This window comes from Apodemus sylvaticus, chromosome 14 (assembly GCF_947179515.1).
Source record: "Apodemus sylvaticus chromosome 14, mApoSyl1.1, whole genome shotgun sequence".
In the NCBI taxonomy this organism is placed as follows: Eukaryota; Metazoa; Chordata; class Mammalia; order Rodentia; family Muridae; genus Apodemus; species Apodemus sylvaticus.
The window spans coordinates 62,382,644-62,409,919 of record NC_067485.1 but is presented as its reverse complement, the minus strand read 5'-3'; the positions used below and the strand labels follow the sequence as shown (position 1 = coordinate 62,409,919).

Here is a 27,276-nt window from a genome sequence, read left to right as displayed (position 1 = left end):
CTGATTTATCCTTAAGAGAGAGAGAGAGAGAGAGAGAGAGAGAGAGAGAGAGAGAGAGAGAGAGAGAGAGAGAGAGAGAGGAGAGAGAGAACTCTTTGAACAATCCAGTGTCAAAGCAGAATAATAAATCCATCAGGTCCGGCAGTGATGGCGCACGCCTTTAATCCCAGCACTTGGGAGGCAGAGGCAGGCGGATTTCTGAGTTTGAGGCCAGAGTTCTGGTCTACAGAGTGAGTTCCAGGACAGCCAGGGCTACACAGAGAAACCCTGTCTCAAAAAACAAAAATAAATAAATAAATCCATCAATTTGGTCACCAGTTCACAGGGCTGCACTGAAGGAGAAGAGTGGGTCCGCAGATGGGATGGACCACAGAGTGGTCCCTGCACATCTCTGGTCCGTTGGTCTATATTTTTTGGCATGAGATTATCCGATGAAGACTGTTAACTTGGTTGGACAAAATAAGGTGTGGCATCAGCCTGAGGCTGCAAGGAACATGCAGCTATGGGCTTTTCCTGTGATTGCCGATCACAGAAAGAAATCAGTTGGACAGTGCGCAGGTGCCAGCATGGCTCACCCTAGGTTGGGAACGCCTTGAGAAGTTCTAAAGTGCATGAACACGCAAGAATGGTTTTTATACACAGGGAAAGTGCTCAGATATCTAAAATCCCAGGTTGGGTCCAGAACCATGACAGAGTCCAAGTAGGAATGAAGACATGACAGATGTGGTGGTGACTTGAATAACAATGCCCCCCATGTGCCCATAGGGAGTGGCACTGTAGAGGGTGTGGCTTGTTGGAGTAGGTGTGGCCTTATTGGAGAAAGTGCATCACCAGGGGCAGGTTTTGAGGTGTCAGATGCTCAAGCCAAGCCTAGCGGCTGACTGTCTCTTCCTGATGCCTTCAGATCCAAATAAAGAACTCTCAGCTACTTCTCTAATACCATATCTGCTTGCATGCCGCCATGCTTCCTGTTACGATGATAACAGACTAAACCTGTGAACTGTAAGCCAGCCCCAATGAAATGTTTTCCTTTCAAAGAGTCACCACGGTCACTGTGTCTCTTCACAGCAATAAAACCCTAACTAAGGCACACATCCATACAGAATGTCAGGGATCAGGCAGGCCGTACTTACTCTGATGGACAGCAAATTCTCCAAGGAATCCAGAACCTCTGTGGAACTATTACGTCTGTAAGCCAGCCCCAATGAAATGTTTTCCTTTCAAAGAGTCACCACGGTCACTGTGTCTCTTCACAGCAATAAAACCCTAACTAAGGCACACATCCATACAGAACGTCAGGGATCAGGCAGGCCGTACTTACTCTGATGGACAGCAAATTCTCCCAAGGAATCCAGAACCTCTGTGGGACTATTACGTACAGCTCAGGGAGGAAGGCAAGCCAGTTTCATAGGAGGTCTTTGTAGGGAAGCAGTTTTGAGGAAGCTGTTGTTAATGCTTTCTGTAAACGTTCACACATGGACGAGAGGAAGACATTGCCAGTTCCCTAAGCCTGGCCCGACCCGGGGAAGGTTTTGTCAGTTCCCATGAGGCATTGGGTCCGTCTCAATAGTACGCATGGATTCAGGATTCCCTCTGCTTCCCTGCCCACTACCTCAGGACATTGCACTCGGCTGTCCACTTTCCATTTGCTGGACCTTCAGCCACTTGCAACAGAAACATCGAAATCAGGAGTTTTGACACATCGAAGAAAAGCCATACCTCCAAATTCCGCAGGAAAAGTGTGCTCAGTCAGTGCCAAACCCATTCAGCAATTCAGAAGGATGAAGGCCTCCAAGCCTGTGTGCTTCAGTGACCTTTCCTCCAATTCCAGCAAGGCTAATCTTCCTTTGCAGATAAAGGAACTGGACAGAGAAATGGCCAAACTGAAAAACAGAAATGTCTTTCTTTTTCCTCAAAAAGCTGGAGTTAGGGCCACAAGGAGCAGGGGGCAGAGAGGCGCCTGTCTAGCCGTAGTCTAAGAGAGTCCACACGGAAGTGAACTTAAAATACCATTTTAAGTACTTTGGACATCTCCTCTAAGTGGAGTGTAAGCGATCAGGTTATGTCAGCCAAAATACATTAAAATACTTGTTTTGCATTCTGCACAAGCTTATAAAAATTAAATTTAAAACAACCTCAAAATGCAGAGACTAAGCGACCGCAGGTACCCTTCTCCTTCTGGTACCCCTGCACCGTAAGCTAAGCCTCGAAGAAAACTGAGGAAGAGTCAGACGACCAGGACACCTACGGCACGATGCGGTCTTCTAGGCATGACAGGCGAGTGGCTCCAGCGGAATCTCAACACTGTGGTTCCCTAAACAAGACCTTGCCTAATGACAACAGTCAACGTGCCAGTGTGGATGGGGGAGTCTCAGAGGTCCATCCTTAAGTAAAGAGCTACGGAGAGAGGATGGATTAGTTTCTCAAGGGACAAGCTTGATAGGTATGCAATTCTAAGTAGTCAGCTCTAAGCGCGTGTATGTGTGAGTTGTATACACACACATACACACACAGAGAGAGAGAGAGAGAGAGAAAGAGAGAGAAAGAGAGAAAAAGAGAGAGAGAGCAATACTTTAAAGAGAAGAGGTCATAAATTTGAGAGGGAGGATATGGGAGGAACTGGAGAGGAAGGAAGGATGGAAATGACGTAATAAAACATTCAGGTATAAAATCCTTAAAACAGAATTTGTATAATAAACGAGGATGGGACACAGTAAGCTCGCTTGGCTGGTGTTCTAGGTGTATCTGGCACCTCTGCCGTCACCACGTTTCGTGCTGATGAGGAGGCAGAGGCTGGATGCTGTCAGGTGGATAAACTGGCCTGAGCACGAAGCCTGCCGCCTCCGTGCTGCGGGCCTAAACCTCAGGATTTTTACCCGTGAATTAGCTAGAAGTGCCTGTGTCCTGAGGAAATGCTTTAAAGACATTGCTGTCATCACTTTACTAAGCTTTCGTGTTTTGCCCCTTCCTTCCTTCGCAGGTGATGTTAAGAAGCTACTGAGGGAGTTAGAGGTCATGAATTCCGTGATTGCGCAGCTCTCCCCAGAAGGTGACTCTGCATTCCACACAGATTTCCAACAGGAAACTCATTTCTCTTTACATTTTATTAAACTACACATCAGAAAGAACTTAAGAGTCATCAGCTGAGGGTTGTCATTATGATCTTGGAAACCACAGCTCAGTTTTCACTGAAAGTGTGATGTGAGCAAGATTGTGGAGCTTTGTCCAAAGTCCCCCTGCCCCTGTGTGAGTGTGAGTGTGAGTGTGAGTGTGAGTGTGTGTGTGTGTGTGTGGTATGGTGTATGTGTGTGTGTGTGTGTGTGTGTGTGTGTGTGGTGTGGGGGGTGTGGTGTGTGTGTGGTGTGTGGTATATGTGTGTCTGTGCATGTGTGGTATGTGATGTGTGTGTGTGGGGGGGTGTGGTGTGTGTGGTATGTGGTGTGTGATGTGTGTGTGGTGTGTGTGTGTGGTGTGTGTGGGGGGTGTGGTGTGTGGGGTGTGTGGGGTGTGGGGTGTGTGTGTGTGTGTGTGGTGTGTGGTGTATGTGTGTCTGTGCATGTGTGGTAGGTGATGTGTGTGTGGTGTGTGTATGTGTGATATGTGGTGTGTGGTGTGTGTGGTGTGTATATGTGTGATATGTGGTGTGTGGTGTGTGTGGTGTGTGTGTGTGTGTGTGTGTGTGTGTGTGGTGTGGTGTGTGGTGTGTGTGTGTGGTGTGGTGTGTGGTGTGTGTGTGGTGTGGTGTGTGTGTGGTGTGGTGTGTGGTGTGTGTGCGTGCATATGTGTGTGTGGTGTGTGTGTGCATGTATGTGTGTGGTGTGTGTGCATGTGTGTGTGTGCATGTGCATGTGTGCATTTGTGTGTGTGGTGTGTGTGTGGTGTGTGGTGTGTGGTGCGTGGTGTGTGGCGTGTGTGTGTGTGTGTGTGTGTGGTGTGTGTGTGTGTGTGTGCGCACGCAGGCGTGCATGCATGCACATGTTCCTAAGATTGAGCCCAGGGATTTTCTTGTGTCCATAGGTCCTTCCCCTTGCACTACATCGCACAGCACTGGGACACTAGAACTTTCTGCCCTTGCCTGCCAAATGGTTAAGATCACAAGTGTGTGTCACCATTATGCACACCCCCCTCAGAGCCGATTGTAAAGAAGAGCTTCTGCAAGTAGCTAACTGGTTGTCTCATTTATTTGTGATGTACAGAAGAAGTGGTCATCCATGAGTTTGCTAGTCTTTGTCTTGCGAACATGTCTGTAGAGTACACAGGCAAAGTGCAGATATTCGAGCACGGCGGACTGGAGCCGCTCATCAGACTGCTGAGCAGCTCAGACCCGGATGTGAAGAAGAACTCTATTGAATGCATCTACAACTTAGTACAGGTAAGGCTAACTTCTAAACAGCGTATCGATGTTCCTACAACTCAGTGCTAAATGCTATATTCAGGAGGCCCTGAGTTTTAGCCTCAAACCCATTAAAAAAATAATGTTTGGGCAAAAGGCAACTGTAAGGGATGGGGCTGGAGAGATGGAACAGAGGTTAGGAGCACTGGCTTCTCTTCCAGTGGACCCAGGACTGGTTCCCAGCAGCCACATGGTGACTTACAACCATCTGCAGCTCCGGTTCGAGGAGATCTGTTGCCCTCTTTTGGTCTCTGTGGGCACTGTGTGCACATGCTACACAGACATGTAGGCCAAACAGCCATACACATAAAGTAACTTCAGAAGCCCATTATGGAAAAAGGAAAAGATTTTTAAAACTCTCCATTTGCACAGGGATGTCCTCAGCACACTCAGAATTAATCACACATGAAAAAAAAAAAACAGAAAGGAAACTTCAAGTCGATGTCTTTCAATTTTTATAAGTAATTATAAAAGGAATTATAATTTCCTTTTAATAAGCAGTTATCTACCACAAGAAAAAATGTATTTCGGTTTTAAAAGAACAAAATGACATGCATATTAAGGTGGGATTGTCTGAATCCACTGGGCTTGCTTTGAAATGGGAAATGTACAATTCATGTCAACTCTGGGAAGGGACAACTCAACAAACCACTGCTCTCACCACAAATGAAATGAGAAAGCTGATTCTAAAGCCGAACTTGAGTAACCGTGGCCTGGAAAATGGGGAGCCCCATGTCCCCAGGTGGAAGCAGGTTCATGAGGTTTTACAGGAAGGCAGGATAAAGAAAATCACAAACCAAGTCATGTTTTAAACACACTGGCGAGTCCACCATAGGTGCAGTAACAGCAAGATATTGGGATCTCCCCTATGGGCCTCAGAGGGGGTGTCTGGGGCAGTCTTAGCTTTGGGTTGGTAGGAGCTTATAGTATGCTAGAGTAATAAATTCCAAAAGATTTGTGTTTATTCGCCTGTTAGTTCTGACACGGCTGAGCAAGGATTGATGTCCCAGGGGCCAGAACCAGCACAAGGGAAGGTAATGAGGCTGTGGACCCGCAATGTTCCAGCCTCTCACGTCACTGATGCCATGACATCTGACTCTGCAGACACAGCTTCTTTCTAGAAATTCTCATTCATGAAAACAAGCCACTGAGGCAGTCCCGGTGAGCTCAGAGAGTTATGTGGCCAATGGCCGAAGTGTGGGCCATTCACTAGTGAAAACCTGTGTCTTCTCATTCCCAGCAGCCAAGTGCCCTCTCCTCAGGATGCTTTCCTGTACAGTAGGACATAGCTGCATGCCCCCTCCCCACTGCGTCTCTCCCTGTGTCCTGTCCCCGCCCACAACAGGTCAGTTTAGAGCAGTGGCTCTCAACCTTCGTAAGGCTGCGACCCACAATCATAAAATTATCGTCAATTCTCCTTCATAACTCTCATCTTGCTACTGTTATGAAGCATAACGTAATTATCTGAAATGCTGGATATCTGATAGACAATATGATAGGATCGTTAGACCCGCAGAGAGGCGCGACCCGCAAGTTGAGAACCTCTCGTTTAGAGAGCCTTTCTTCTCAGCCGTCTTACTTACTTTTCTGCTTGGGCTTCATAACAACAACCAAATTTGCCTGTCAAGCTTTGGGTCAGCTGAAATCCCAAGACGCAGCATGAGGGCAAGGAGAGACGACTGAGAGACAGTTTCTAGGCAGCAAGATGGAAGGTGACTTAGAAAACATCCTCAACCTCAGCTGGTCCTGGTAATATGGCGTCCGTCTGTCACCAGGCTCCTGAAACAGACATCCTCGGGAGGAAGTCCTACCGCCTCCTGCTGTCTGCCATCTCTGATCCCATCTCCTGACCATCCCAGCTGACTCCTCTATTGCTGTGATAAAAATACCCTCACAAAAGCACTTAAGGGAGAAAGTTTTGTTTCTGGCTCATAATTCAAGAGGATGTACTCCACTGTGGCCGGGAGTTAGAGGTGGCGGGAGTGTGTAGCTTCAGGTCACATCACATCCAGTCAGGAAGCAGAGAGAAACGAGCTCTCTCCCCGCGCTCAGCTAACATCCTCCATTTCATGTAGTACACGATCCATGGCCCAGGGAGTGGTCCCGCAGACAATGAAAATGTGTGTCCTCACACCAGCTAATGGAATCAAGAGTATCCCCAAAGCTAACTTCAGTCCAGAGAGCCTCTCACAGGGGTGCTAGCAGGCTTGTCTCTGGGGTGATTTTTGTGTTGTCTGTAGCTGTCCGTTGACACCGTCTGTCCGGCCATCCACTCAGCAGACTTAAACCTTTCTACCTGTGGATTGTGGGTTTAATCTCATGACTCCTCGTGGCTGTGTTCTACTTTTTCTTTCAAGTGGAAATAAGCATTGCCTTTAGTTCTTCATATCAGAAGCATCGGGGACTAAGGAGGGATTAGAGCTCCTGAAGCCAAACGCCACAAGCTGATTGGCTCAGAACAACAGTCAGTTCCGGGTCTAGAGGTTCAGTGTCGATGTTATCATGACTTGTCCTCCAAACACTGGGCAGAATGGTTCCTCACTACCCAGCTTTTTCTGGTAGCCAGCACTCTAGACTCTGCCTCTGTTGTCTCCATCCTCATGAGGACACTTCTCCTACCTTATAAGGACACCAGTAAAGGACGCACTGTACTCCAGGATGAGACCCCCATCTTCCCAAATTACACCCCAAGTGACTCTCTCTCTCCAAATCTGGTCACATTCGGAGCCCCTGGGGGGAAATGATTCCACTCATTTTAAAAGCCATCTGTAACTTTTACGCCTGAAGGAAGCTGAATATTTAAAGATTAGGTGAAAGAGGAAGAAAGGCTAAGGTGAGACTAACCAGAGGGCACAGAGGCAGTGTCAACATGAACAAAATCAGAAATGGAAACGGAGAGAGAACAACAGAGCCTATACTCAACAAAACTGGAAAATCTGGATGGAATGGACAATTTTCTAGACACATACCAAATACCAAAGTCAAATGAAGATCAGGTAAATGATCTAAACTGTCTCATGACCCCTAACGAAGGGGCATTAAAAGTCTTCCAACCAAAAAAGCTCAGGACCAGATGGGTTTAGTGCAGAATTCTATCAGACCTTCAAAGAAGATCTAATACCAATACTCTTCAAGCTATTCCATGTTGTGGGAAATACTAAAAAAGAATCCTCACCAACTCCCCGCGTTGTCAGAACACACTTCTGTGGTCTGCCGGCCTAACAATGGAGAGCTGCAGAGCTCCCATCAGTCCTCAGGTCTCCTGCGCTGGTGAGCTAACTCTCTCTTGGGGTCAGACCATACTCCTGAGATCCTGCCATCTCAGCAACCAGCAGGGTTCCCACAGGTTTATCTCACATCCACACAACTCCCCACACACTCATCCCACAGTCTGCCACCTCTCACCTCAAATACCTGGTAGAAACATGATATATATCTGATATATGTATATATATAGATAGATATAGATATATAGATATATATACATATATCAGATATATATCATATATATATAATTTTTATTGAATATGTCATCATTTACATTGCCAATGCTAAAACCTTTCCTGACATCCCCCTCCTCTAAGACTCCCAATCCCTCCCCTTCCTCCTTCCCCCTGCCTCTGAGTATATGCCTCTTCACCCAACACACTCCCTCCTCCCCCCACTCAGTTTCCCTTTATTCGGGCCTCTGTTGAGCCTTTACCTGACCAAGGACCATCCCTCCCACTGATGTCCAACAAGGCCTTCCTCTGACTTTTTGGCTGGAACCATGTGTGCCCCTTGGTTGATGGTTCAGTCCCTGGGAGTCTTGGGTCATCTGGGTGGCTGAAATCATTGTTCTTGCCATGGTGATGTAAACCCTTCAGCTCTTCTGGACCACCCTCCAGATCCTCCACTGGGGACCCCATGCCCAGTCCAATAGTTGGTTGCTAGCATCTGCCTCTGTAATTGTAAGGCTCTGGCAGAGCCCCTCTGGAGACAACCATGGCGTGCTCCTGGAACTAGAAAGTGTCATCCTGAGCGAGGCAATCCAATCACAAAAGAACACACATGGTACGCACTCACTAATAAGCAGATGTTAGTCCAAAAGCTCAAAATAAACAAGTTACAATTCACTCAGCTCAAGAAGAAGGAGAACTTAAGTGAGGGTGCTTCGGTACCTCTAAGAAAGGGAACAAAATAGTCGCAGGAGCAATAAGGGAGACAATGTGTGGAGCAGAGACTGAAGGAAAGGCCACCAGAAACTGCCCTATCTGAGGATTCATCTTATAAACAGTCACCAAACCCTGACACTACTATGGACGACAAGAAACATGACTCTTAATGCTTATTTAGTTAGCCAATTAGATTTATGTATATTGTAAACACAATTAAAAGATGCCAATAAAGTAATTCCAGAGCCAATTAAATGTGATGAAGCTTTATTCTAATATTTCTAACCTTATGAAAACACACAGAAAAACATCAGAAGGCATCCTGATTCTCCGACCTGCGTCCTCTCTCCTGAGACCACTATGACTCGCCAGTTCCCAGCTCCCAGCTCCACCTCCCCTTTCCTGTCCAATCACAGGCCTTCCACTGCCCTAATATGATTGGACATGGAACATCCTGCAACAGTTCCACAACATAGAAACAGAAGGAACGCTACCCAATTCATTCTATGAAGCCACAGTTACATTGAGTATTCTCCCTTGGAGATGGAATGGTTTCTGTCTAATCAGGAACTTTTAGCAATTTATTTTCATAGAGGACTTCATAAGAGATTTTTTTCTACTTCTATCATGTTTAATGTTCCAAATAGATCTTGGAATAGATTTTCCCTGCCAGGAGAGAGGGATCTCCCAGCAGCGCTTTCACTTCTGAGCACAGAGGTGAGATCTCAGCCTTCTCTCTGGAGGGGAACAGCTAGGAGCACAGGACATGTGATCAGTGGAGCTGCTGGGACAGGAGTCTTCTGGTCGCCATTTGCATCAGGGAGCCAGGTGGCTCCACGGCCTTCTGTGCACAAACCCTGCCAGGAGGGAGCTGGTCTCCCAGGAGTATGGTCACAGGCTTACAGGCCCACAAGAGGGACAAGTTCCAGCCAGAGACAGCAAGACCAGCTAACACCAGAGATAACTAGATGGTGAAAGGCAAGCACAAGAACCTAACAATGTTTGTAATTCTGCTTCCAATTAATTTAGTAATGTTTTTATGTCTACCATTTTATCTGTGTTATTTTCCATGACAATCTTTGATTTTAACATGTTTTTCTTTATATTGTTTCAATTTTATCAGAAATATTTTCCATGCAATCTCCAATTTTATCATAAAATGTTTTTACTTCCTTTTTCAATAAAAAAACTAGTTAAAAAAGATATCAGGTACATTTAAGAGGATTTAACTATAACATGCAATAAGGACACATGCTCCACTATGTTCGTAGCAGCCTTATTTATAATTGCCAGAAGCTGGAAAGAACCCAGATATCCCTCAATGGAGGAATGGATGCAGAAAATGTAGTATATATACACAATGGAGTACTATTCAGTAATTAAAAACAATGAATTCATGAATTTTTTTAGGCAAATGGATGGAACTGGAAAATATCATCCTAAGCAAGGTAACGCAATCACAAAAGAATATACATGGAATGCAATCATTGATAAGTGGATATTAATTAGCCCTGAAGCTCTGAACACTGAAGATACAATTAGCATATCAAATGATTCCCATGAAGAAGGAAGAAGAGGACCCTAATCCTGGAAAGGCTTGATCCAGCATTGTAGGGGAGTACCAGGACAGAGAAAGGGGAGGGGGAAAGATAGGAGAATGGATGGAGAGAAGAGGACTTATGGGACATATGGGGGGGGGGGACTGGGAAAGGGGAAAGCTTTTAGAATGTAAACAAAGAATATAGAAAATAAATAAATAAAAAAGATAAAAAAATTAATTTGATGACTTAAAAAATGTCAATACTGAGTTGTATATTTTAAAATAAATTTTATCAGTTTAATAAAAAAAATAAACATTTAAAAAAAGATAAAGAAAAGCTAAGGTGAATGTGGAGGCTTTCCCATCATATGTGTTTGTGTATGTATGTATGCATGTATATGTGTGTGTATGTCTATATGTGTATGCGTGTGACTATGTATGTGTGAATATGTGAATATGTGTGTGTATGTATGTATGTATGTATGTGTATATATGTGTGTTGCACATACATGTTTATGTGGGTGTGTACACATCTGTGCATGTGAATGTGGAGGCCAGAGATCAATCCAGTCTTTTTCAATTATTCTCTACCTTATCTTTTGGGGACTCTCACTAACCAGAGCTTGATGAAGATCAGCTGGCTGGCCACTAAGTTCCAGGGCTCCACCTACTCTGTCTCCCTGGAGCTAGAACACAGGTGTGCTGCCAGCCTTCTCTACATGAGTTCTGCATGCCCAGATCCATCTCCTCAGGCTTAAGTGGCAAACACTCGACTGACTGAGGCACGCCCCCAGCTCCGCTTTTCACCATTAATGCTATTTTAATTACATTTGAGTTTTTTAAAAAGTCATGATATAATAGTAGTAAGAGTCTGGGAGTTTTCCCCACTGCTCCATACAACATCCTTTGCCCCATGACTGCTACCAGGACTGGTTCTTCACCTGTAACCAATTCTCTGAGATCATGTGTGTCTTAAGTCAAGGTCAGGAATCTGAGAAAATCCTGCTATGAGTTTTTCATACACATGAATACTGCAGCTATTTCATAATCAACCCCCTGAAGATAAAGAACCCACGCCATTATTTATCAAATACTATTTGAAATAATCTATTAGTGTGAAAGAAATTGTATTATGGATGCATTTTAAGGTATGGCTGTTTATAGAAGTTTGCAGCAGTATGAACCCCGCAGGTCATAGATGATGGTGAGCTCCTGTGGACAATGTCTGCATAAATAAATGATTGTGTTATTTTCCATTAAGAGTTTCCTTTGGCCTGTGAGTTATTTTGGAATCTGGAAACAAAGATGGGGAAATTATAATGTAATAATAGATGCTCTCCATTCTGGGGATTGGATTTTGTTGTAAACATGACTGATATTCCCATTTGTATTTCACGGCAGGATTTTCAGTGTCGGACTACACTTCAAGAGCTAAACGCAATCCCTCCGATATTAGAACTTTTGAAGTCAGAGTACCCCATTATCCAGCTGCTGGCTCTCAAAACCTTGGGTGTCATCACATGCGATAAGGAGGCTCGGACGATGCTGAAGGAAAATCAAGGGCTGGACCACCTCACCAAGATCCTGGAGACCAAGGTACTCACGGCGTTCCGAGATGTCCGCAGGCCTGGATGCTTTTAATTCTAGCAAGCAGAGTTTACAGGAGCAATTCGTTAATTGCTGTGTAAAGTCTATTAGGGTTGCTTAAAGGCCTAGTTACAGAGACCATCTAGAACTAATAGGAAATAAACCTTCTTTCTGGCTTTGAAGGTTTAAGATTTTTGGGAAACACCCAGGATCAGTCTTTAGATTTCTCTGCCCATCGTGATTTTCAGTGGAATGAGGCAAGCAGAGTGAACCACCTTCCACATACATTGAGAAGCATTGGGGGTTCCCACGGGGTTTGCAAGGACTGCATCTCTCTCCCACGTGGTGAGTCTCTGGGTGTCTCACATCTCCTGGTTACAACAATCTAGCAGGATGCTGCAGGCCATGTAGCTGCATAGACTTAGCTCAGATCCCTCCTGAAAGAGGCCCCCAGGCTCAGTTCCAGAGCCAAATGTTGGTGTGTAGACTTCAGATCCACTGCCTGCCTCTACTCCAATACATTATATTACACAAACTCTGCTTGGCTCCTTTTAGAAAGTAAAGAAAGCAAGACCGTCCAGGAGATTACAGGCTCCTTGAATACTAGTTTAATATTAAGCTTTAGGTTAACCAATCATTAGATTTTTCTCCTAAAAATTACAGACCTAGAGATCATACAAAACTGAGAAAATAAAGCACAGTTTCAAAAGCTGTCCTACACAAGCATGTTCCGGTGACATATTCATCTACTTCCGATCCCGTGACACCCTGTTACCTTGTATACCAGATCTGTGCTGAGATGTTACATTTATGGTATGGAACTATAACAGTACTATAGGCTATGTACACTGATAGAACTATTTAGAGCTCTAAAGTTATTATTATTTTGTCCTATCAATTCATCCTATGATTTCAAATGGAAGATATAAATCAGAGAGGTTTCTCTGTCCAGTGAACCACAGGTATAAAGGGATTAACCACAGAATAAATATAGCTTTGTCTGATTGTCTCCTGCCTTTGTGGAATTAAAAAAAAAAGCATAGAAAGATCTACTCTGTATGGTAGATACAAGTATTTTGTGTATGTGATTTTATTATTTTCTCATTTCTTTCAAAGTATGAAAAACTATAAAATAACAATAACTACATCATTATAAATGATAACTATATAACGTCTATCTATATATAAGATACATCTATTTATATTTGTATTATTCTGTATAATATACATCATATAATTATCTCATGTGTTTATATCATTGAATATATCAGATATATTATATATACCATATGTAATTATTGCATCATTAATCTCATTTAATAGATGTGAAAAAATGAGGCTGCCGGGTTAAATACCTCTCTGTAGTCACAGACAGTACAACTATACACAGAAAGGGAAAAAATAAGAGTATTTTTCAGACTAATATGGATATTTTATTTGAAAAAATTTAAATTATACTAAAATACATAGAATGAAATATAAAAGTTCCTCTCCCATCCCAATCTAGGCTGGGGCACAGGCTCAAAGGGTTGTTTGTCATGTTTCCTATGCACTGAAACTCCTCACCAGGGTAATGAGGCCAACCCAGAAGAAGGCTACAAAATCCTAACAGACTTGAAAGCAGACCTGAAAGACAGAAAGCCCAAAAGGACAGGAAAATCTACCGGAACTGCTAAGTAGATTTCTCAAGGTCACAGAATAGGACAATTCATTAAAAAAAAAATATGTCGCTTTATGCTAGTAATGAGCGTTCATAAGGCAATATAAATATAACTGAAGCTACAATACTTTCTGTGTGTATGTATGCTTCCTGGTTTTGTGTGTCTCTGTGTTATGCGTGCATATGGTGTCGGTGGGCACACGCACGTGGAGGCCAGGGGTTAACATCAAGTGTCTTCCTCAATTGCTTCCCCCTTTATTTCCCGAGAAAGTGTGTCTCACTGAACCTGGAGCTGACAAATTCAGCTAGACAGGCAGGCCAGCAAGCCCCAGGCATCCTCCTGTCTCAGCATCCCCAGCACGGGGATCACGCATACGTGTGTGCCCAGGCCCACAGGCTTGCCTGGAAAGACCTTCACAGCCTGAGTGAGGTCCCTAGACTCCTACAGTATATTCCTAATGCATGAACTGCAAAGAATTAAATTATCAAAACTTGTGTCAAATCTATTCTTGGAAGAAGTGCAAAACAGCATTGCGAAACACTAAGATGGAGAGCCCTACCAAACCTGTGGGTTATAGCATGTGAACATTTTACCAGGCCTAGGAGTTGTTGACTTGGTTGTAGTTAGGCATGGAAGTAATTATTTGTTTTCAATTTTCCTGGGCTACTGGTTTGTTTTGGCCTCTCCCCTTATTTCTCACTTCTGTCTTCTGAGTAGAGACAGAATCTCTCTTACAGTGCTGACTAGACTGACCAGCTAACTATGTAGACCAGCCTGGCCTCTAATTCACAAAGAGCCGCCTGCCTCTGCTTCCTGCACACTGGCATAAAAGCAATGAAGACCAAGCCGTGTCATCATCATTCTTACGTTAAAATTAAATTTATACTTTTAAAACAATCAAGGACAAAAATCATGCATCCATCTAAGATGAAGCAACTATCCTGTGTCCATCAGAAAACACACCACACCTTACCCTAGAATGAGTGCAAAGCTAATAAGTGACATTTATTCTTCTTCTTAACTTCAGGAACTTAGATCCTATCATATCAAAGTAATGAAAATGAAATACTACATTATAATTAACCATCTCAAGTTGTATGATAAGAGGACAGAGTACAGAACAAAGTTTTATGCTAGATGCACAGGTACAAACAGATGTGTGCATAAGCATCCTTTCCTAAATGAAGAAGAGACACTGGGTAATTACAGCTTCCGCAGCTATAAGCATTGGCAGGGTCCATCTGACTGACATCCATCACTACCTCCTGTTATCAGTGCAGGCTCCTTCTGTCTCCAGCAAGAGCCTCCCCTGATGAGAGAGAGCTTTTTACTCGTGGCCCATCTTCATTGATTAAGACTAGAACAGACTGAGCCATTGTAAGTTTGCTTGCCTATTTGGTTTTGGTTTTGGGGTGTGTGTGTATATGTGTGTGTGTGTGTGTGTCTGTGTGTCTGTGTGTGTGTGTGTGTGTGTGTGTCTGTGTGTATTCCTATGTGTCTATGTGTATGTTGAGACAGGGTTTCACTGTGTAGTCCCAGCTGGCCTGGCCTGGAACTTGCATCAACCATTTCATCCTCCTAATTGCTGAGAGTATGGCACATGCTACCACACTTGGCTGTTCATTATACATTTTGGACACATTGGGTAATTGTTCTTTCCAGTGGCTTTAATCACAAGTGTGGTAATACCAAGAGCCACACTAAGAGAACTCGTATTTTCTAGACCTCTTTCCCTTTGATTGGCAACCTAACTTCCCCATCTCCAGCAACTGTCTTCTTTGATTATTGATTTAGGGCATGGGGAGCCCAAGTTGTCATGAGGCAGCCTTAACCTGTAATTCATTAGAATCGTTTGTTGTACGTCCTGGTGGAAATATTCCTTCCTATGGAAATAAGATCTCTGGGCCACGAAAGCATAAGTTACAGGCACAAGAAGCAAAAGCTTCACCAGAGAGCCATTAAGAGTGGTGACAAGAGGGGCCACTCCCAATACCCAATACCCACGCCTTGCTTCTAGGACCTGTGAATCCTAGCTCAGGGAGAAATAGCACTGTATGTCAGACACTGATTCAAAGCATATTCAGCCTTGTGTAGGACATCGATACAGCCCCACAAAGTGTGACCACCTTGTACATGATTTAACAGTCTTCCAAAGGCCATCCCAGAATTCTGTCACTACCCTTGCTTCAGGGTGGTAGCAAAAATAGGAGGAACACAGTGTCCCGTGAGCATGGCTCTAGCTGCACTTTCCTAAAGTGAAGTCCTTGGTCAGAAGCAGCATGGTAGAATACAGTATGGATAACCTCTGCTGCATCTCTCATTTTCAGTGTAAGGAGGCTCTAGGGCCGCACTGCTTTGGGAACCCATGGGACTCTTCCATCAAGAAGGCTATGCTCCACTGCCTTTTCCCCCATCACTTTCAAGATCTTAGAGAACATATTTACCTTCAGCTTCTGTCCCATTCCCAAAACTACCTTCTCTAACTGCAGGTTATAGCTCAGGGGTAAAGCTTGCCTAGCGTGGGCAAGGCCCTGGCTTCATATTGAGTACTGTCTAAAAATACTGTACTTTTTCCTGGGGGTTTTTATATCTGTATTTAATGGAAGATAATATAAGCAATTTCAATTCACTGTAATTACTGGCGGTTTTCTTTATTATTTTATCCATAAAACATTTTGAAGTAAGAGAAGCAAGAAAAGATGAGGCAAGCGGTGTGGGATGCGTCCGTTATAAAGACTTCCGCTTCCTTGGGCTCTGTCAACACAAAATTAAGCACACTATCTTCTGATTCCTTAGCACAACTGTGGTTTTTTTTTTTTTTTTTTTTTTTTTTTGAATGTGAAATTTCCCCCATAGGCTCGTGTCTTTAAACACTTGGTTCCCAGATGGTGTTGCTGTCTGGCAAGGTGATGGAGTGGAACCTCAAGGGAGAAAACACAACACTGAGCGGGGGTGGGGGTGGAGGTGGGGTGGGGTGGGGTGGGGTGGGGGTGGGCTTTGACAGCTTATAGCCTTGCCCCATTTCCTGTTCTCACTCTAACTCCTGGCCACCCCTTCAATGTGAGTGGCCAGCCTTTTATGTTCTGGGCCATGATAGACTGTGTCCCCTTAGAACTGTTATCTGCAGTAAAGCCTTTCTCCTCTAAGTTGCTTTGGCCAAGCATTTTGTCATAGCTGCCTGTGAAGTAACTGAAAGGACAATTTTCAAGCTGCGTTTGTTTTCGATGATTAGGAATTGAACGACCTTCACGTAGAAGCCCTCGCAGTGATAGCCAACTGCCTGGAGGATATGGACACGATGGCGCTGATGCAGCAGACAGGGAGCCTCAAAAAAGTCTTGGTGTTTGCAGAGACCTCCACCATCCCTGACATTCAGAAGAACGCAGCCAAAGCTATTACCAAAGCGGCTTATGACCGTATGTATCCCTTTCATGTAACCTCGGCACACATCTTCCCTTTGCATTCTTTATGCTGATCAATATATATAAACACTAGAGCATCTCCCTGCTTTAAAGATACCTCTCAGAGAAAAGCAGGACCCAAACATCTCACCACCAGCAAGTTAAATGCAGATTGCTTTGTCAGGGGTAGGGGTGTTAGAAACTTAACACCACTTAATTATAACCCCGTTTTTGAAAAGTAGCTCATTATGAATTTAAGCTTTAAGCTTTTTATTTCTCCCCAAATCGGAATACCACAGAATGCACGTGGTATTTGAGATTCTGAGAGCATGGTTTTGAGAGATCATGCTCAGAATGACATCCAAAGACTGTCAAGTGTCAGCTGGAATTCAGCAGGGCCACATCATTCAGCCACAGAAAACAATATGCTTGTTCTATATACATAATACAGTATTCATTTCTGTGACAAGCTGTGTTGCTACAAGTCTGTAAAACAAGAGTGATTAATTACATCCCAATCACTGAAATCCAATGATAGCTTTAATATATGGGGGATTTTGTTAATAAAAGATGGGGACTTATTTTCCTCCTTCTCCGTCACTACTCTTAGAAATGTGATTGCAGCTTTACGTGTTTCTATGATTTACATTCTAAACATATATACTCACATCTGAATATATGTCTGTGCATATGTTGTGGAGAACATTTTTTTCAGCCCATACTGGATTTCCTAAAGGCTCAACTTTAATGTAGCAAAGAGAAGCTCACTGTGTAGCACAGAGTTACGTAGTGGGGCTACTTGACGTACACTGTCCACACCAAATCTAAAGACAGGCTGTAAAATTAGGAATTCATCAATATCGGAAATGTGTGCCAAAACAGCCTCCCCTTTATGGGAAAGATTTTATTGTGAATAAGAGAGAGAGAACTCCCAGAGGCATCTGCAGAGCCCAGAGCAGAGAGAAGGGAGCACGGCAGTCTCTGCTGCTCTCTCCTGTTCTCTTTGTATTTATTTATTTATTTATTTATTTATTTATTTATTTATTTATTTATTAAATGTTTTTGTAAAGATTTATTTATTATATGTAAGTCCACTGTAGCTGTCTTCAGATGTACCAGAGGAGGGCATCAGATCTCTTTTACGGATGGTTGTGAGCCACCATGTGGGTGCTGGGATTTGAACTCATGACCTTTGGAAGAACAGTCGGTGCTCTTACCCACTGAGCCATCTTGCCTCTCACAGATAGCCCTGGCCATGCTGAGAGAATGTGAGAGAGGTCAACTCAGCTAGCGGGTGAGGGGAGGCAGGCGGAAGAGAAAAGGATGATGGGATATCGGCATGGAGGCTTTGAAATGTATAAGGACTTGTGAGTAGGAACACAGCTGCCTGGAGGCCAGTGTGGGCTTTGACAGGAAACCGCAGGTACACATCAGTGGAGTCACATGTCCCTTCTGCCAGAGGCAAGGCAAATGATGGGTGGGGAGTGGGGAGGTGGGGGGGAGGGGCCAGGGTGTGAGGTAGGGGAAAGAAAACCTGTTTCACACGTTTCTCAGGGATGTTGGCTTTGATATAACTACCAGAAATTCTCTACAGTCCATCTCAAGCTTATGTCTGTATCTGTGGGCTCCTTGAGTCCTAACAGCTAAATACTTACTTATCCCGGTTCTGACCATTGGAGCGTAGATGTTATCACACCGGGCCAGTTCACAATTCTTGGTGAATTGAGACCCGATTACACCAAAAGAGATGTAATAGATTACCACACACACTGCCATACCCAACATGCTTTGCATATTCCTCTCTGCGATTTGGTACGGCTGGGTGTTTCTAAGTTTGTCCAGTTCCTGCTAGTGTAGTGATTGTATACATTTCATGGTGATTGTATACAGTGAGGGAGGACACAGTCGCTCCATGGTATGGTTGAAGGGAAGGTTTTTATTATAGGTACCAGGGAGAGTGTAGCCAGGGACATCCAGCAGGGAGAGAAAGTAGCATACTGAGGTGTAGCCAGCAGAGTGGTCTTGGCCATGAAAGGAGAGATGGGGGGAGGGGAAGGGAGGGGCAGAGAGCCAGGGTGGCTGAAGTAGCAGGGTTACTGGGGGAGGGAGTGGGGGAGTCGGGTTACTGGGGGAATTGGATGAGCTCCAGCAGCTTAGGGTGGAGGGCAGGGTGAGGCCAGCATGTGCTTTGGTGTGTTAATGGGCACCAGGGGTAGCCATTTAGCCCACATTTCTCTTGGACAATGAATGATCAATCATTGACAGAGAATGGGTGGTGACACAGAATGGCAGAGCCCCTGGAGGGCTGGGCTCAGGACTAGTTTTAATACTGTTACCCTGGCGACCTGCTTCCGTGGCCGTGAGGGAGACCAGCAGTCTCCACAAACCTGTCCATTCATCCATCCATTTGTGAGTTTCTTTCCACAAACTGAGGCTCACAAAGATGTGTCAGCCATGCTTGTAGAAACACAGGATTACTCAGGAAGAAGACCACTCCATGAAAACTCAGGGTAGACGAGTGTTAGGTTCAATAAGTACTTACAAACCACAGACACACGTTGATTGTGGAATCCATCATGGAGATTTCCTGGGTAAAGAGGATCTGGACAGGATGTTCACTGAAAGGAAAGGCGTGTGAAGGCTCAAAGAATGCAGAAGTTTCCACATCTGGAAATTTGCAGAATGCCTGGTGACTGGAACGCAACAGAGCACTGAGCATGTTGGTTGAGGTGAGAGAAGCAGTGAGGAATCATTATCAGCCATGACTGTTGGCATTTAGTCCAGGCTCCGCCCCACGGTTACCTGGCAACAACCAGCTGTGCCTGACTCATATAAAAGGGGCTGCTTGTCTCCTCTCTCTTGCTCTTGCTCTGTCCTCTCGCTCCTTACCCTCTCTCCCCATTCCCCTACCCCCTCTCCACATGCTCATGGCCAGCTCTACTCTCTCTCTCTCTCTCTCTCTCTCTCTCTCTGTGTGTGTGTGTGTGTATGTCTGTGTGTCTGTGTGTGTCTGTGCGTGTGTGTCTTCTTCAGCTCCCCTCCCCATGCCCTGATTATACTATTCTATACTATATGGTCATGTGGCTGGTCCCTTAGGGGGAAGGAAGAGGCACTGAAGAGAGTGAAGAGGGAACATTGTGCTTTTCACTCTGTAAAGAAGAGCACTCTTGCTCTGAGGTTAAAAGATTGGAAGCTTGTATCACCCAACACAGAGGACCAAGAGGAGGTTGCTATGGTGAGGTATGAAGCTTACCTGGAAGGATTTGGGGATGTAGCTGAGAGGTAGAATGCTGACTTAGCATGCATGATGGCCAGCAAAACACACACACACACACACACGTACTCTTGTACACACACACACACAGAGGCACACACATGCATGTACTCTCACACACACAGACACACGTGCATATATTTTGCACACATACCCAGACACACAGATGCATGTATAAACACAGATACACACACAGACACAAAGACAGACACATGTATGCCTACAGACACACATACATATATGCTTGCACACATACCCAGACACACAGATGCATGTACACACACAGATACACACACAGACAAAAAGACAGACAATGTATGCCTACATAAACACACACAGACACACACACAGACACACATGTATATATGCTTGCACACATACCCAGACACACAGATGCATGTACACACACAGATACTTACACAGATACAAAGACAGACATATGTATGCCTACACACACACACACACACAGACACACAGGCACACACACACAGGCACACACATGCATGTACTCTCACACACAGAGACACACATGCATATATGCTTGCACACATACCCAGACACACAGATGCATGTACACACACAGATACACGCATAGACACAAAGACAGACACACACACACAGACACACATGCATATATGCTTGCACACATACCCAGACACACAGATGAATGTACACACACAGACACAAAGACAGACACATGTATGCCTACATACACACACACACACACACACACACACACACGCATATATGCTTGCACACATACCCAGACACACAGATGCATGTACACACACAGATACACACATAGACACAGAGACAGACACATGTATGCCTACACACAGACACACACACAGACACACATGTATATATGCTTGTACACATACCCAGACACACAGATGCATGTACACACATAGATACACACATAGACACAAAGACTGACACATGTATGCCTACACACACACATGCACACACACACGTGCACACACGCGCGCGCGCACACACGGGCGCACACACACATACACGCAAATGCACACACACACACACACACACACACACGCACACGCACACGCACACGCGCGCACACACAGACATACATCCAGAAAGTAAATTGACAAAAAGACAAATAACAGGTTTCCTCACATGAGAGGAAAGTGTAGAGGGAGGGTTAACAGAGAGCCCTTGTAATGTTCTACAGCACAGCGGGGTAAAATGCTTGACAATCATCACTTCAAAGCAGTCTCTAGAGAACACTCTGAGTGTTCCAAACTCAGTGTTAGATACCCGAGGTGATGGATTTCAGTTAACCTGACTAGTTTACTACACACTGAATACATGTACTAAAACACCACATGGGACTCTGTGTTAATTACTATATAATTGCTGTATGCCAATTAAGAATAAAATATACATCAAAGATCACATTCCATCCTCCTACTTTGACAAACATGTTTGCATAAAATTAAATCATTAAAGTCGTAGGGCTTGGTGAGGGATCATTGGGTAGTATGGCTACTGTACAAGAAAGAGGGCCGGAGTTTAGAGCCCCTCACAAACATAGGTCACACACACCTGCAGTGTCAACACAGGAAGGCAGAGATCATGGGACCTGCTCGCTCAACCAGTCCAGCCAATGGGTGAGCTCCAGGCTCAGTGAGAGACCCAGTCTCAAAACTTAGAGAGTAATAAGGAAAGATGTCCACCGGTGACCTCTGGCTGCCATAAATATAGGTGTAGACATGTGCCTTCCCTATATATCACACAAGCGCGTACATCCCAAAGGCACATTTACACGAGTCTTGTGTATAATTTTTAACATGAGTTGAAGTTGGTTATAGAGAGAGTAGACAGGCAGGCAAGCAGACAGATAGACAGGTAGGCAGACAGGCAGGCAGGCAGGCACACACACACACACACACACACACATACACACACCCCGATACATGGTGTCATCCATAGCACAGATGCAGTGAGCATAAGGTCAAGGCGCTATACAAGTGGAAGCCCCAGCCTGCCTTGGCCCACAGAGAGGCTCTGTAAGTCCTTGTGGAATGGTGACATGGGCTTAGGTGTGTGGGGGGTGGGGGGTGGGAGGTGAGACCCAGGATGAGGCCAGGCGTCTGACTTTTTACAACTGAGAAATATTACGATGCAACACCAAGAAATGGGAGCCCAGAAGAGGCACGAGTGTAATTTGAAGAAAGGGAAATGAGCGCCCTCTTGAAAATTCTGATTAAAATATTAGCAGTATAAAATTCACCGTTGTAGCCATTGCTAGGTGCACAGTTCAGCGGCATTAAGCGCGTTCAACATTCTCTGGCCCTTCCCATCTGCAGAGCATCACCCAGAATGGCACAAAAGGTAACTCTGCTCATTGTCTCTACCTTGTCCTTACAGATCTGGCTGCCATGGGCTCTGTGTGCCCTTAGGCTCACCCAGCATGCTACCCTCCTAATGCCTGTTCATATAATAGCATGTGTCAAGATTCCCTTGTTCTTAAGGCTGAATAATACTTTTGTTTACACCACATTTTGATCTTCCATTCGGCCACTGACGGACAGTTGAGCTGCGCTTTCCCTTTCAGCTGCTGTGAATGCACCCTCTATTGAGCGAGCATAAAGACATATTTCTTTGACTCTCTGCTTTCACTTCTTGTGGTGTGTACCAGGGAGGCTTGCTAACTCATATGCTGATTCTATTTTTAACGTTTTGAGGAACTTCCGTGTTCTCTCTAACAGCTGCGCTGTTTCTTCATCCCCAGGAACAACATTCAGGGTTCCAGTCTCTCCACATGCCGGCCAACATTTGTTACTTTGCTTGGTGACATAATAACTGTCCTACTAGGCACACGATGACATCTCAGCGTTGTTTTTTCTTTATATTTCCCTAGTGATTAGCAATGTTAACAGATTTCTTCGCCTGCTTATTAACCACATGTAAATCATTATCAGAGAAATGTCTCAGTCTTTTCTGTATGCAAATGCATGTGCATGCATGTGTGTGGAGGCCAGGGAACAACCTTCCTCAGCCACTATGCACGTCTGCTGTTGTTGTTGTTGTTGTTGTTGTTGTTGTTGTTAGGCAAGATCTCTCACTGGCCTGGAACCTACCAAGTTGCCTAGGCTGACTGACTAGCTAGTTCCCACACCTGTCTCTTCCCGGTTCTGGGGCTACAGGCAAGAGTCAACACTGCTCGGTTCATTTAAAAGTGTGTTCTGAGGATCAAACTCAGGTCTTCATGCTTAGCACTTTTACTGAATTCTCTTCTGGGAATCCATTTTTTCATTTTCTACTTTGAAACAAGGCCATGCTAAGCACGCAGACTGAACTTGCACTCACCCCGTAGACCAGGCCTTACACTTGTGGTCTTTTTTCTTCCCCCCTTCAGCCTCCCAAGTGGGCGGGGTTTCAGGCCCAGATTTGCTTTGGCATAGAGGTGTAGGAATTCTTCCTGTGTCTTGGATACCCAACCCCTCATCTGTGATTAGCTAGTAACTTTTCCCATTTTGCAGCTGCCTTTTTCCTGTTTATTGTGGGTTTTGATGCATGTATATTTTTCATTTTATTCAGCTACATTCATCTATTTTCAGCTTCATGGTTCAGTGGTTTTTACCAAATCCATTGAAATGAAGGTTTTCTCCTACTCAAGAGTTTCATGCTGTAAGTCCTTACCGTTTGGCTTCTGGCCTGCTTTGAGCTAATTTTCTGCAATTAATTTAAGGATGTTTCCAACTTCTCGCTTCTGTGTGCATATAGACAGTGTTCCTAGCACCATTCCTTGGAATCCATTCCCCCCCTTTATAACATGGCGTTATATTCAGGCACAGAGTTTTTGAGCTCTTTGTAGCACTTAATGTTTTCTGGTTCTGCTTCCTTATGTCAGTTCTAAAATAGCTACATTTCAGTTTCAAGTCGTGTCTCCTCAGTCTTAATTTTAGGATCTAATGACTAAATCTGTATTGACTCCATCTCTGCTTTGTCACTGTATCATTGCCTGAACCAGGACTTTCCGGCAGTTCAGACTCCCCTGCTGTGTCACCTCCCAGGCCATCCTGAGTAAAACCCCATGGTAAAATGCACCATGATTACCTCTTCAGGACTCCCTTGTCCTGAAGACCCCTCCTCCCTTGAAGTGTGTAAATTAGTAGAATGAAGAATCTTTTAAAAGGCACTGACATTTTCTATAATATGGAGATAGTCTGGTGTGGGGCGATTTTAACTTTCTGTCTTGGGAAGCTATCATTTAGTCAATCTCTTACCCGCATGGACTCACGGGTCGGACCCCAGGAAAGCATGCTAAAGGGATCCAGTCCCCCTTCTGAGCCAGGACAAGAGCTCAACATCTTTCCTCTTAAATTGTAAAAAAAAAAAAAAAAAAAATTATTTGTGTGGTCTTTAAAAATTAATTGTTTAGGTTTACAGTTTTCTAAAATGGGAGTTTTACTTTGAGATTAGTGTGGCATTTCCTAGAATGTAGTCAACGTGTACACGCGGTTGCAAACCCTAACAGAGTCACTCTGCTTACGAAGGAGCAGGCACTTCCTGCATGCCTGCTGCATGAGGGGCATCAGTCCTGAAAATCGGCGTGACGCTGGGATAGGGAAATGGATGATCACGTAGCAGATGCATTTCCCATAGGACGCCAGACTGGGTATTTACACTGTCACCTTCTGTCACATCTAGTTGGCCCGTCACCGAGGAAGTATAGGTTAGGGGCTTCTTGCCACATTGTATCTGTTGCAATGTCAGGTAACTTTAATTTACTTCATACTGTCTTACATTCATTTCTAATCACATTCATTAAACCTCTCAATTATGCACTCCAACTTTAAATTCTAATTTGATAGTAAGATCATTAAATATTACCAAAAATGGTTTTGGGAAGCAAGCCATTATTTAAATGTAAGACGGTTTAGACATAGTATAGTTGGGTTAAGGGAACAAGCAGGGACCATGGCTGAGAGATGCCAACAAGCTGAAGCCCCTAATAGCTGCCAAGGGCGAGGCAAAGATATAGAGTGAGAGTTATTTATACAACTACCGTAGTTGGTATTTGAATTTAATTATGACATCTTTGTTTTTCATACTTTGATTTTCTATATGTTTTAAAAGTAGATTTTTAAAACTTCTAGAGTTAAAGTTATAGCAATGAAACTACAAGTGAATATTCACACACACACACAATGTATATATATATATACATATATATACATTGTGTGTGTGTGTAAGGGCATAGTTATATAAGAGTCCTGTCATCAAATAGTCATGAGCCTCTCTTTTTTAAGTATCTCTTTACTATGACATATTTTATTTTATCTACATTTTACATTTCTAATCTAAATTTCTAGGCAAATAAAGTCTTTTCCGTCTATCTCACCAGTTTCCTGTGCTAATGCTGGCCCTCTTAATGTTCTATTTTATTTTTTATTTGTTTCTCAAGTTATGCAGACATGTGAGTGCTATTATCACAGTATGTTGCAGAGTGTGTGGACCCGTGTGAGTTCAGCTTGTTAGAGTCAATTTTCTCCTGCCATGTGGGACCTAGGGGTTGAACCCGCCAGGCTGTCTCACAAACAGATGTGCTATGTTTGTGAGCCTCACCTCTGGATGTGTTTGCCGGCTTTGAATGTGTTTGACAGTTTAGCTGGGTATGGAAATATTGGATTACATTTCTCCTTAACTTCCTTTGAATCTTGCTTTTGTGGCTTCCCAATCTGAGCCCTGCCGAATTTTACTTTTCTGAATGTAGTTTTTCATATTTGGGTAAAAATGTTCTTTTCATTAAATTCAAAGGGTCTGGGTCTAGAGATGTAGCTCAGCAGTCAAAAGCTCTTGTGGCTCTTGCAGAAGACACAGGGTCAATTCACAACACACTTATTGGTAACTCAAATCCATCTTTAATTCTAGTCCCAGAGAAGGAGTGTGTGGCCTTCTGGCCTCCAAAGGCACCAGGCAGGCAAGTGGTGCATATACATGCAGTCAGAACACAACCCTCATGCACATTATATGCATGTATGTATGTATATGCAGGCATATAATTTTTTGAGACAGAACTTCTCTGTAGTCCTGGATAGTAGTGACGCTTATAGACATGTTTGGCCTCCGACTCATGAGCTCCATCTGCCTCTGACTCTTGAGTGCTGGTATTAAAGCCATTCACCACCACTGCAGGGTAAATAATAATAATAATAATAATAATAATTAGAAAAAAATACAATAGGTTGTAAAAGTTACCCAAATATATTTTTGGTCCATGCCCCGTCCACGCCATGCTTTCATTCCACTGTCCTTTGTGCTCTTGCTTTGGCTCTGCTTGATCTTTACTGCCCCCAGAAAACTTATCATTACTTACTGTCTTTAAAGCAGCTTTGTCCTTCTTCTTCCATTCTTATTGCGCCCTGTCAGAGCTGCAGGGTTGCTGTGGCGTGCTGACGGCTCTGTCCCAGCCTGGGACAGTTTAATCAGCAAATGGGGCTCTCACAGAACCGTTGGCTGTGTTTCTATCATATCAGCTGATATGTTAGTGGAAGCCTTTGGTCCACGTTTGGGTGTTAGCAGGGGTGTTCTTGTACTGTGATGTCACACATCACTGTTCTGTCTTCCTGTGCCACTGCTAGACAGGTGGGGACTAATAGGAGTGGGACACATACTGAGAGGTGCAGTATTTTTGACTGGAAATAATTTATGGAAGGTTTTTATGGTTTTTTCCCCCTCTCTTTCGCCTGTGGTCCTCCCTTTCTTCTTCGTCAACTGCTTTAACAAAGAAGCAGATTTTTAAGTTACCTCCACCTCCCTCAGCATCTCTCCATTGCTAAACTCACTGATTCCAAAACAGCTCTGTAGAATTTGATGTCAACATGTTCAGTGAGTCCTTTAGACAAATCTCTCTCTTCTTCTTGAACTCTAACTCAGGGTATACCCACTGTTGGCTGTCACCTCTTCCTCACGCTTGTCTTCCTCTCCATTTCTAGAACAGTCTCTTATTTAGCTCTCCTCCCAACTGTCAAACCAAAATCCTTCACATTCATCCATCATTTCAATACTGAGCTTGTCTCCGGATCTTTCTAAAATCTTCCAGAGAAATCGCACTTGTGACTAACGTCTGCACTACTTCCTTCTCTGTCTTAAATCTGTTTCTAATCCTGACGTGCCTTCTGAATCTCTTCTGCCTGTTGCTTCTGATGGCTTCCCAGCACATGCAACTACTGTGCCCAAACTTAAGCTTTAGGAGAGTATTAACTTTCTTTGAGAATCCGATCAAAGCACTCTTGC

At 44.1% G+C, this 27,276-nt stretch overlaps 1 protein-coding gene across 1 annotated transcript in view; it reads left to right on the top strand.

Moving 5' to 3' along the window:
- Window positions 1–27,276, top strand: part of Armc3 (armadillo repeat containing 3) — an 87,856-nt gene that overhangs the window by 16,798 nt on the left and 43,782 nt on the right. The window contains exons 5-8 of the mRNA XM_052157458.1: window positions 2,981–3,049; window positions 4,197–4,372; window positions 11,489–11,683; window positions 16,568–16,751. Coding sequence (XP_052013418.1) covers window positions 2,981–3,049; window positions 4,197–4,372; window positions 11,489–11,683; window positions 16,568–16,751 — 624 coding nt within the window. The remainder of the gene's footprint in view (window positions 1–2,980; window positions 3,050–4,196; window positions 4,373–11,488; window positions 11,684–16,567; window positions 16,752–27,276) is intronic.